We start from the raw sequence: 12,506 nt of genomic DNA, 5'->3' as shown, positions 1-12,506 counted from the left end.
CAAAAATGGAGAGAGAGAAGAGAGATGGGGGGAGAGAAAGAGAGAGAGAGAGAGAGAGAGAGAGAGAGAGAGAGAGAGAGAGAGAGAGAGAGAGAGAGAGAGAGAGAGAGAGAGAGATGGTGTTAGGGTGATCTGGAGGAGAGATAAAGGGTTGGATCCATTGGCGAGATCCCCTTGTCCCTCCAAATGAAGCAGTAAGGGGTAGGGCTTGAAACGGAAGCCCTATGAATTGAGACACTCCTTCAACAATCATGGACTGACACCATTGACAGTAAATATATTATAAAAAGGACAACAGTGTTGCACGACCCTCACAATTCCTTCAAGACTTCCATGACTTAACCCATTGATGCCTGATGTTGCGTTGGGCAATATTGGCCCTAGCGCCTGGAGCTGCATTACCCAACATTCAGGCTCATGAGATTTGAGACAACTTTATTAAAAATCTCTATTTGACTGAGATGAATGAACACATTCTAACGAAAGATGGGGTCTAAGCGTTTAAATGCAACTTAGTGCATATTTTTATGTGTTTCAGAAGCAGGTATTTAGGTTTTTATAGGCTGAGGGCAGCTTTTCCTAAAAAGGGCTCAGGCATTCAGCACCCTTTTTTGCAGGTGCCTTAGGCGTCAATGGGTTAATAGCGTTTCATGCGCTCCATGGAAAAAATGACCATTATACATTGGGACAATGTTAAACTTAGTAATGCAACAATTATTACAACTGCACATTCATAAAGTAAGTAAGTGTTTTTACACGTATATTTATGGGCTTTTGTGAATGCCGCCTTTTAGGCATCCGCAATGCTTTCGAGGAAATCGGTCTTACCTCTCTCTTACCCCTTCTGCTTACGCATACCTCTCTGTCTTAATGTGAATTGAGTAACCACTACCCACGTAACCACGTAAAACAGATGGGGAAGGGGAAAGGCATGGGGCTAAGGGATGAAATGGGATTCAGTCATAGAGGAATAGAGGGAGAGAGGAAAGGCAAAACGGAAAGAGAGAGAGGGGGGAGAGCAAGAGAGAGAGAAAGAGAGAGAGAGAGATGGTGTTGGGGTGGTCCAGAGAAGAGATAGAGGGATGGAGGGATGGGAGGGTGAGAGGAAAGGCCAAGCGGAAGGAGAGAGAGAGAGCGAGAGCGAGAAAGAGAGACAGAGAGAGAGAGAGAGAGAATTCATGTCTGTGAGAGAAAGAGAGAGAGAGCGAGAGAGAGAGAGTGAGAGGAGGAAGAGAGAGAGGAAGAGAGAGAGAGACATGGTGTTGGGCGGTGGTCCATAGGAGAGATAGAGGGATGGAGGGGGAGAGAAAGAAAGAGAGAGAGAGAGAGAGAGAGAGACAGAGACAGAGCTAGAGAGAGAGAGAGAGAGAGAGAGAGAGAGACAGAGACAGAGCTAGAGAGAGAGAGAGAGAGAGAGAGAGAGACAGAGCTAGAGAGAGAGAGAGAGAGAGAGAGAGAGACAGAGACAGAGCTAGAGAGAGAGAGAGAGAGAGAGAGAGAGACAGAGCTAGAGAGAGAGAGAGAGAGAGAGAGAGACAGAGACAGAGCTAGAGAGAGAGAGAGAGAGAGAGAGAGAGAGAGAGAGAGAGATGATGATGGTGTTGATGTTGGGGTGGTCCAACCACAGGCCGTAACCTTTAGGAGGTGAAATGCCACAGAGACTCTCCGGAGAGCGGAGCGGAGCGCTACTTACCAAAACATCGTCTGGGCTCTTCACAAATAAAAATAACCGACTGTGACCATTTAATGACCCCATTACAGCCGGCAAGAGCCAAGTACGAGTGTGTGTACGAGTGTGTGTGTGTGTGTGTGTGTGTGTGTGCGTGTGCGTGTTTGAGTGTGTGTGTGCAGGCTACTGTATGAGAATGCTTCCGTTTGTGTGTGTGTGTGTGCATGCCTTCACCATCACTGTGTGTGTGTGTGTATGCTTCCGTCATTTGTATACATGTGTGTGTGTGTGTGTCTGTCTGTGTGTGTGTGTGTCGACCTGTGTGTGTAGTACATGTATTTGTACAAGTGTGTATTTACTTGTTGTTAGTGTGTGGGGTCTCCCCTTGCCCCCCTGCTGACTACCAAATGGCAACACCCACCATCACCCACCACCCACCACCACCCTCACTACCACCACCCTCACTACCACCACCCTCACTACCACCCCGCCTCCGTTTGTAGGGAGTCCTCTCTCCTGCCATCGCCTGCCTGGAGGGTCCTTCCCTGTTTATATGGGGAGTGTGGGCATGGGGGCTGATGTGGTACTATACTTTTCCATACAGCATGCAGTCACCACCACCCCCTCTACGCCACCCTCACCTGCCTGGGAAATGCCTCTGTTTCTGGGGAGTCCTCTCCTGCGAGTGCCTGGAGGGCCCCCATTCCTGGCCCACCTCCACCCTCCTCCACTGCCCCCTCTACCGCTCTCTCGCCCCCCTCACTCATGTTTATGTGGAGAGTGGGGATGACACACACACACACACACGCACGCACGCACGCACGCATGCACGCACACACACACACACACACACACACACACATGTGGAGGGTGGGGATGAGGGCTGTGGGTATTTCTCCATATAGCACAGGGGGAACTTACGTACGTATAGAAAAGTTAGTTAGATGCTTGGAGGCTGTTTTTTGTTTTTTCTTCTTTAAGTGGTGGGGGCTACCGGGGTCTCCCGTGGCAACGCTTGTTTACGTGCGTAAATAACGGGCCGGGCGAGAGGCGAGCATTGTTATTTTTTGGGGAGGGGGGGGAGAGCTGGGGTGGGGTGGTGGTGGTGTGTGGAGGGAAGAGGAAGCACATGTGGTGAGCATCAGCAGCACAGCACACCTTTCAGCCTAGCTGGGAGCCGGCCAGAAGCATGCACTACACGACGCTCCTCACTGCTCATGCGGTAATCCTCTCCTCTCCTCGCTTCTTTCCTCGCTCAGTCAGCACCATAAAACACACATCGCCCTGGGCATGGAGAGAAGAGGAGAGGCGACGAGAGGACAGGGGAGGAGAGGAGAGAAGAGAAGAGGAGAGGGGAAGAGAGGAGAGGAGAGGAGAGGAGAGGGGAAGAGCGGATGGGAGGAGAGGAGAGGAGAGGAGAGGATAGGAGAGGAGCGGAGAGGAGAGGAGGAGAGGACAGGACAGCAGAATAGAGGAGAAGAGAGGAAAGCAGAGGACATGCATGGAGAGTAGGGGAGAGGAGAGGAGAGGATTGAGGAGAGGAGAGGGGGAGGTAAAGAGAGGAGAGAGGAGAAGAGGGGAGGAGAGGAGAGGAGAGGACAGAACAGGAGAGGGGAGGAGACTAGATGAGAGGAGAGAGCAGGAGAGGAGAGGAGAGGAGAGGAGAGGAGAGGAGAGGAGAGGAGAGGAGAGGAGAGAGGAGAGGAGAGAGGAGGTAAGGAGAGGAGAGGAGAGGAGAGGAGAGAGGAGGTAAGGAGAGGAGAGGAGAAGAGAGGAGAGGAGAAAAGGAGAGAAGAGAGTGAAGGAGAGGAGAGGAGAGGAGAGGAAAGGAGAAGAGAGGAGAGGAGAGGAGAGGAGGGGAGAGAAAGGGGAAGAGAGGAGAAAATAGAAGATGAGAGGAGAAAGGAGGGGTGTGGAGGAGAGGAGAGGAGAGGAGAGATTGAGACACAGACAGATGGAGAAAGAATGGCTACAGATATACAGATGGAGTGAGAGAGCGAAATAGATTGAAAGACAAACAGACAAAGAGAGGAGACTGGAGTTCTAAAGAGAAACAGAGATGTGAGTGAAAAATATTTGAAAGACAGTTTGAAGAGTTTGAAAGACAGAGAGATGATTGATCCATGTGTCCATGAGTGGATGTGTGTCTGTGTCCACTTATGGGTAAATCACATCGTTATGACTGGCCTAGCTACATGGTTTTGTATTTTATGTTTGTGCACCATATGTCTTTATAGATTCGACTTAAATGGACTTGCCAATGAAAGCTGGGATTAAATTATAAGAGACGGAACACATTAAGAGAGATAAACTGATACAACTGGGTTTATAAAGACGGGAAAGACAATCTGGTTTACAAGGAAAGTAGAAACAACTTGTTTTATAAAGAAGGGAGAGACTATCTGTTTTTCTAAAGATTCACACACTCCTTTGGATTTTTTTGTTCTTTAAGCTATTTTTTCTTCTTTTTATTCATTCATTCATTGGCAATGACGTTTCGACCTCTCGGTCTTCCTCAGATTCCATTTTTTTCCCCAAAATTTTTTTGTTCAGCACCAGGAATTGTGCACAAGTAACTCTCTACAAGTGAACCTTTTACAGTATACAGAGAAATGGACAACCTAAGATAGAGGCAGTCTTTTTAACAGAACCTGTTTTACAAAGAAGGGAGAGAACCCTTTTTTTGTAAATAGAGACAATATGAGAGTCCAAAGGTATATAGATCACCTGTTTTAAGAAGAGTTCAGAGACACCCTGTTCTAAAATGAGAGAGAAACCTGTTTTACAGAGAGAGAGAGAGAGAGAGAGAGAGAGAGAGAGAGAGAGAGAGAGAGAGAGAGAGAGAGAGAGAGAGAGAGAGAGAGAGAGAGAGAGAGAGAGAGAGAGAGAGATATGGACAACCTGTTTCATAAAGAGAGAGAGAAAACCTATTTTATAGAGAAGGAGAGAAAACCTTCTTTATAAAAAGAGGTAGATAACTGGAGACAGACAAAAGAGAGATATAGACAACCTGTTTTATAAAGAAGAGAGAAACAACCTGTTTCATAAAGACGGCCTCTCCTGCATCTCTTCACAAATAGAGGGCCTAGAACTTGTGAAGGAAAAATGGGTCGCATCTATCACTGTCCGTTAAAGACGAAAAACCCCACTGGGCTGTCAATGCATCCGGTGGTGTGAATCTGTGTGAATGCTGTCTCTCAGAGAGACTGTTGGAGAGAGATGATGAGGAGAGGAGAGGAGTGTCTGCATCTTATTTTGGATACCTGTAGGGGTTGGAAAGAAATGTCTGTTTCAGATGTGAAACTGGAAAATAGTGTACGGTAAGCTGCAGGGGACAAAATAGTATACGGTGAGGTGTGTGTGTGTGTGTGTGTGTGTGTGTGTGTGTGTGTGTGTGTGTGTGTGTGTGTGTGCGTGTGTGTGTGTGTGTGTGTGGTGTGTGTGTGTGTGTGTGTGTGTGTGTGTGTGTGTGTGTGTGTGTGTGTGTGTGTGTGTGTGTGTGTGTGTGTGTCTGTGTGTCTGTGTGTCTGTGTGGAAAATAGTGTACGGTGAGCTGCGGGGGACATATGGAGAAATGAGAACACACTTCCTGCTGGCAGCCAACACACACACACATGCATGCACACACACACACACACACACACACACACACACACACACACACACACACACACACACACACACACACACACACACACACACACACACACACACACACACACACACACACACACACACACACACCTGCATCGTATCAGCTCTTTGTGTGTGTGTGTGTGTGTGTGTGTGTGTGTGTGTGTGTATATATGTGTGTGTGTGTGTGTGTGTGTGTGTGTGTGTGTGTGTGTGTGTGTGTGTGTGTGTGTGTGTGTGTGTGTGTGTGTGTGTGTGTGTGTGCGCGTGTGTGTGCGTGTTTGTGTGATGCTCTAGTGTGTGTGTGTGAGAGGGAGAGAGTGTGTGTATGAGAGAGAAAGAGAGAGAGAGAGAGAGAGAGAGAGAGAGAGAGAGAGAGAGAGAGAGAGAGAGAGAGAGAGAGAGAGAGGTATGTGGTACAGGGAGGTAAATCATTGATTCAGCAGCGACCTCTAGTGGAAGCTGAAACCATTACAGCCAAAGAGCTGGACTACTGGCCAATTCATACTGTGTTTAGATTACATTACATTACAATTAGCTTTGCTCCAAACCACTAACAGCTGTTAACAGGGTATTGGCTACAGCAGTGTTTCTCAACAGGGGGTCCGAGGGACCCTGGGGTGCCGCAGGCCCCCCTCAGGGGTGCCGCGGAAACATGGCTGATAAATACATTTTGTAATAGAATACATATTTGTCTAAATAAATGAATGCTTACTCAGTGGAACCTTTCATCTGCCATTTACGCACAATTAAGTCAATTTAAGTCTCCCCAGTAAGTTGCAACTTCGAACTTAGGCTGTATGACATCTCTAAATGTGTTAATTTTCTTGTGTGGTAGGCCTATCGGATGCGATGCCATGTTACAGCTTGTTGGCTTGGGGTGCCTTGAAATTTTTCATGACTTGAAAGAGTGCCTCACCTAAAAAAAGGTTGAGAAACACTGGGTTACGGTCACAGGAGCAGTGGGATTAGGTTCCTCAATGGAATGCGGTAGTGGGAGGGTAGGTTTCGAACCTGCAACCATTAGTCCCCATGGCTACCCCAACTATGTAACTATGTTAGATTTATTGAATCTCTTAAACTCTGGAATCAATTTCTATTAACTGAAGATCCGCACTAATTTTTCTGCACTTGCAAACTGAATTAATAATAATAATAATACATCAATTTTATATAGCGCTTTTCTAAATACCCAGACGAGACGCTTTACAGAACATATAACATAAAACATGAACAGACATTCAAAGACATAGGCCTACAGATACTAAAACACAACACAATGACAATGGAAAGTTCTTTATGAAATGCGTTTGCGTAACTGTCCTTGTCAATATACTGGGTCGACAAATTCATCAAAGATTAGTTTTCAAAAAGTACTAAGGGAAGCAATAGTCTGCATTCATTAGCCTGGGCGAATAGCCGACTGTTGACTCCGTCAATCAGTCTGGCAAAAGCCATGAGGAATCCGTCTCCGTGGACGATGGGAGATGGTCTGATCTTACTCTATCATTTAAATTAATTGAAGTTCCAAACTCAAATTAAAACCCATATTGTGCTTTATTAGCATGACTGTTACGTTATAGCGTCGCAAAAGCATACAAATAACAAAACGAAAGTGTGAATATAGTTACCTTAACCAATCAGTAACGGAGCTCGCGGGTGAGTTCTACGTCACCACTCTCAACTGTTTGCTGATTGGCTAAACACAGAGAGAACCGAGCTTGAGGCTTTTGCCAGACGATGTGCGGTGCCAAAATCTTTGGGTGGAGTACAAAGGATGGCGTCGCGAGGCTACCTCAAGGGCACCTCAGCCATAGAATGCGGTAGTAGGAGGGTGGGTTTCGAACCTGCAACCATTAGTCCCCATGGCTGCCCCAACTATGTAACTATATTAGATTTATTGAATCATTTAAACTCTGGAATGAATTTCTATTAACTGAAAATCCGCACTAATTATTCTGCACTTCCAACAAACTGAAATAATAATAATAATAATAATAAATAATAATAATAATAATAATAATAATAATAATAATAATAATAATAATAATAATAATAATAATAATACATCAATTTTATATAGCGCTTTTATAGATACTCAAAATCGCTTTACAGAACATGTAACATAAAACAAAAACATGAACCGACATTCAAAGACATACAGAGACTAAAACACAACACAACGGCAATGGAAAGTTCTTTATGAAATGCTTTTTACGATTGTTGTGTAACTGTCTTTGTCAATATACTAGGCAGACTTTTGTGCTTTTTCAGCACAAGTTGAGCAAAAATTAGATGCAACGGTTTTCAAAAAGTACTAAGGGAAGCAATAGTCTGCATCATCCAGAGTGGGGACATACCATGGGGAAATGGAGAAATGATGAAACAGTCTCATGTTTCATCCAACACTATGTTTTGATGTCAGTGACACGGAGGCAGTGCGGCATATTTTGTGATGACGTATGGCAAGGTAAAATTGCAGATTTTATCACACAGGTTTATTGCACCTTTCAGTAATTTCCTGTTCGGCAAGATGAGAGCACATTTTACTTTTTAACACAATTACTAAACAGTCATAATGATCCATTCAGTTGCAGTTTTTTATATTTATTATTATTCAAAATGCTACTATCACCATACCAGAATTCTCACAATAGGACATAACTGGAAAGCACAACACTACCTCTTTTTAATATATGTTCTATGTATGTCTGCTGTTGCCCAGGCATGCACTTTAAATGTCTGTATGGGTATTGTATAGGTACTCTAGGTGTAATGTATGCTGTCTATGTCTAACTGTCCATGTCCACACCAGAGTCCAGAGTCTATGTCTGTCTGCATGGGAAAGTAAGAAACGTAATTTCAATTCTTTGTATGACCAGCGCATGTACTGTAAAGAAATTGACAATAAAACTGACTTGACTTGACTTGACATGACTTGACAGTTGTCTTGACGGCAGCAGATGGTCCATCTTTGGTCACAACAAATGAAGTGAACATATACACAGACTGAATGGGGAATACAGAGTTCTAAAGGTTGTGAAAGGGAAAAGTACTGTGGAACACTTGGCACATTATCACTTCACTGAACCAGAAAAGGGTTTCAGACTGCCTTAAGCAGTAGCCTGCACACTGAGACGCACTGGAGACTTGTTCTTTTTGAATACTTGATGCACTTTTCAAAAAGAAGAGAACAACTTGCTTAGTGTGTTGGGTTCAGAGCTTCAATACTAGAAATAGTCTAACATAATTAAAAAAAAAAAAAAAAAAAAACCTCTCGCAACAGGGGGTGCTGCAGCGCCTGCAGCACCCCCACTTCCCAAGGCCATGTTCAGAGGGTGTTGTCGCTCTGTCTGTCTGACTGACACCACCTTCATAGCTGTGTGTCCTTGAGGTACTAAATAACTCCGTCTCCGTTAGATTCTTGCAGATGACCAAATGTGAGGTGCTCCTGCCTAGACCATGGAATACTGTATGTTTGTACATGTATTTTCTAGTTTCTAGATTCATTACAATGTACAACTCAATCAAAACAAACAAAGGAAGTGAATGGCAAATTGACAGCATTTATATAGTGCCCTTCCACTCTTCCACTCTGAGCATTGAAAGCGCCTTACATTCACACACCAGTGGCCATGGCTGCCATGCAGGGTACCACCCTGCCATCAGGAGCAAATTAGGGTTAAGTATCTTGCTCAAGGACACATCGATGGGGTTAGGCAGAGCGGGGCTCGAACCTGTAACCTTCTGGGTGCCGAACAGGCTCCTCTACCAACTGAGCCACCACCAACCCACTTGACTTGACTTGACTTGACTTGAAGCAAACACAATCAGCTCAATCAAGACAAAGTATCATAATTCTTTACTTATTTTTGCTTCATACTTGTGTTGGACATTGTTGCTAGTGTTGCAACTGTACACTGTGCCTAGATGTCTTGCTTATTATCCAATATGCCTTGTTACTTTCTTATTATTAAATGTTGCTTCTGTTACCTTGTGTTGGACAATGCTGTCAGTGTTGCAACTGCACACTGCACCTTGATGTCTTTGTTTACTTTCTGCTACTTTTCAATACATTGTCTTCTTCTTTACTCTGTGTAGGACAATGCTATCAGTGTTGCAACTGTACACTGTGCCTTACCCTGTCCTTGTTTAAATTGCTCATTGTAAGTCGCTTTGGCCAAAGGCGTCTTCTAAATGCTAATGTAATGTAACGTAATGTAATGAGGATCTCAAAATACATACATTCATATCTCTCCTTTAGTACAACACCAATTCAGTCGCCCTAACGGCAGCAGATGCTATTCTGGTCGCCCCATTTTTTTCTACTTTATTCTGTTCTATTGAATATTCAATATTCAAGATTCAGTAATTTAAATTCTAAATTCTCTATTCAATTCTTTTCAATATTCAATATTAAATGATGTATATCTTCTCTTCTCTTCTCTTCTCTTCTCTTCTCTTCTCTTCTCTTCTCTTCTCTTCTCTTCTCTATTCTCTTCTCTTCTCTTCTCTTCTCTTCTCTTCTCTTCTCTATTCTCTTCTCTTCTCTTCTCTTCTCTTCTCTTCTCTTCTCTTCTCTTCTCTTCTCTTCACTTCTCTTCTCTTCTCTATTCTCCAGTCCTCCTCTTCAGTTGCAGTTGTCTGTGCTGCAGCATGTGGCGGCTACGCCAGGCATATGTTGGTAGTTCTGGCAGGTCGCCATGTTCATGCAGCTACGGGAGACGCCCAGGTGCGGGGAGAGGAACAGCACGCTGGCACAGGCATCCAGGTACGGCGGGCACGTCTGGGTCGTGGGCACGCAGGAGTCCGACCTGCTCATGCAGAAGTTGCACGTCAGGGCGTCACCTGAGGAAGGACAAGGGGTTGCACAGACGGTTATACTCATGACGGCGTGACGTTTTCCATGTGCGTTACGCCCTTTTGTGGGGGAAAGCAGCCCAAGTCAAACACAGGTCATTGGAGTGCTTCTGGGTCTTCACCTTTTTTCCTTGGTGCTCATCAGTGTAGGGACTCAAAACTTTTTCCAGGAAGACAGATGCTGAGGAACTCACATAGCTAAATAAAAAAGTAAAAAAAATTGCAACCTTGAGTGCCTCAGCATCTGTCTTCCTGAGCCACTGCAAGTCAATTGGTGATGTTGGGGTCTAATAAACGAAAGACAAGAACCTGTAGACTAACGTTGTTCACGAGCAACATGCCAAAAATGGTTTGTGTTGCCGGCTGTTCAAATAATATAGCCAAACAGCCGTGGCTGAAGCATGGACTGTGTTCATTTCGGCTAGCCGATGTAGCATGTAAGTTGATGAGACATTCGGTTTGATTTCCCCCATAAAGGGGCGTAACGCACATTTACGAGCATATTACCCAGATGGCCATTCATGCGTATACAGTACACACAACACTCAGATGATAAGGGGAAAAGATGACAAGACCTAAGGCTACACTTCACCTACACCTCAGGACAGGCCTTCACCTGAGGCATAGGATGGAGAGAGAGAGAGTGGCAGAGAGGATCATACACACTGTAAAACATAGCAGCCAGTTAAACGTAAGAAAGTAAGTTCCCCTGCTGCCTGAAGTTTGTAAGTTGTGCAACTGAAGGTTTCACTCAACTCGAGGCCTTCTCAAGTTGAGTTGACTTACAAACGTAAGGCTTAGCTTTTTTTATGTTTATATTATGTTTATGTTTAGTCCAACTGGCTGCAATGTTTTACAGTGTACACACACTTATATGCAGCACAAAGGGGACAGAGTAGGGATACACGATTATACACTTTCTTTTTTAGGTGATCTAATCTACTACAGACCAGGGGGTCATACACGTATCTTAATACGCAGCACAAAGGTGACAATACAAGACAATATACAATATTTATGGATTTATATAGTGCAGTATCACAACAATGAAGTTGTCTCAAAGCGCTTTCCAAATACACATTCCCACATTCACACACCAGCTCTGGAGGCTGCCATTCGGCGCCAATTGTCTGGAGTTCATGTGAGAAAGTGCACACACATGCACACGGCACACACACAAAGACAGTAATAATAGTCCTAAAAAAGGTTACGCTGGAAGCGACAGTAACACAGCCTCATTTCATAACATCCAGACCTAGCCAACTAGCAACTAGTGACAAGAAGGCCATCGCCTGATACAGTGAGTAAGATCGCGGGAAATCCTATTTGCACTATAAGGCTACTAATGTTTGGCTGAAGCCACACCTGTTTGATTAATTTGTACTTATATATGTGTGTGTTTGAAGAGAGTGGATTAGCTGACTTACCTGAGCTGACGCAGAGCACCAGAAGAGCACAGGCAAACAGGAGACGCATGTTGACCAGAGGGCTGTTTCACACTGCACACACACACCCACACACACACACACACGCACGCACGCACACACGCACACACACCACACACACACACACACGAGATGAAATGAAATTATTGTTATCAGTCGAGTAATAGTATGAGCACATTGATACTGTTAACACGTGAAAGAAAGGTACTGCCATCAAAGCTACTGTCATTTTCAAATAAGTAGACCTATATTCATGCACACTTATTACAATACTTTACATTACACTACATTTCATTTAGCTGGCGCTTTTATTCAGAGTGATTTACATTTACTGTTTTTCAGGGTATTGGTTACAGTCCGTGGAACAATGAGGGGTTAGGATGCAGGTGTAGGGAGAGGTCAGGTGGGATTTGAACCTACAACCCCCAGATTGAAAGACCAACTTCCTAACTGTTAGGCCACGGCTGCCCCGTACTCATACAGTGCATAAACACATGAACACACACAGTAGTCTCCAACCCCCAGCACCCCACACACACAGTCACACACATAGTTTAAGACTGCAAATGTTCCATATTCCTGCATCACTAACCTTGGTCTGCACTTGTTGCACTTTGTAGGCCTACGTAGTCTTACGAACTGCCTCCACACACGTCCAGTCTCCCACCCACACACCTTGACTCCCAGTCTTAAATAGGCCTAGCACCTGGCCAAGCCAGGTCATGTGACACGAGTGCCATGTCAATCAATCAAAAGCTTTCACCACGTCTCCACACCCGCACCGCTCTGTTTACGGAATCACACACACACACGCACGCACGCACGCACGCACGCACGCACGCACGCATGCACGCACGCACGCACGCACGCACGCACAGACACACACACACACACACACA

The 12,506-nt window shown here is 44.8% G+C and overlaps 1 protein-coding gene across 2 annotated transcripts; it reads right to left on the bottom strand.

Annotated features, from left to right (window-relative positions):
• Positions 1-9,872: 9,872 nt before the first annotated feature.
• LOC134459927 (alpha-elapitoxin-As2a-like) lies at positions 9,873-12,276 on the bottom strand. Of its 2 annotated transcripts, none has more exons than XM_063212431.1 (3): positions 12,200-12,276; positions 11,590-11,661; positions 9,873-10,150 (listed from the first exon to the last, which is right to left on the bottom strand). In XM_063212431.1, exons 2-3 carry the CDS (start codon positions 11,636-11,638, stop codon positions 9,933-9,935), a joined length of 267 nt encoding a protein of 88 aa, XP_063068501.1. In that variant the 5' UTR covers positions 11,639-11,661; positions 12,200-12,276; the 3' UTR covers positions 9,873-9,932. The 2 variants fall into 2 exon arrangements, with proteins under 2 accessions (XP_063068501.1, XP_063068502.1); XM_063212432.1 differs by having other exon boundaries at positions 11,590-11,651; positions 12,200-12,257.
• Between the last annotated feature and the right edge of the window lie 230 nt (positions 12,277-12,506).

The sequence above is a fragment of the Engraulis encrasicolus genome, chromosome 12, assembly GCF_034702125.1.
Source record: "Engraulis encrasicolus isolate BLACKSEA-1 chromosome 12, IST_EnEncr_1.0, whole genome shotgun sequence".
In the NCBI taxonomy this organism is placed as follows: Eukaryota; Metazoa; Chordata; class Actinopteri; order Clupeiformes; family Engraulidae; genus Engraulis; species Engraulis encrasicolus.
Note: the sequence above shows the minus strand (reverse complement) of the source record. Positions and strands in the feature narration are given on the sequence as shown.

Excerpts from the sequence above, each read along its gene's own strand:
- LOC134459927 (XM_063212431.1), bottom strand. The coding sequence starts at position 11,638 with ATGCGTCTCCTGTTTGCCTGTGCTCTTCTGGTGCTCTGCGTCAGCTCA. Across the intron at positions 10,151-11,589 it reads GGTGCTCTGCGTCAGCTCAG|GTGACGCCCTGACGTGCAAC; the intron begins GTAAGTCAGCTA and ends GTCCTTCCTCAG.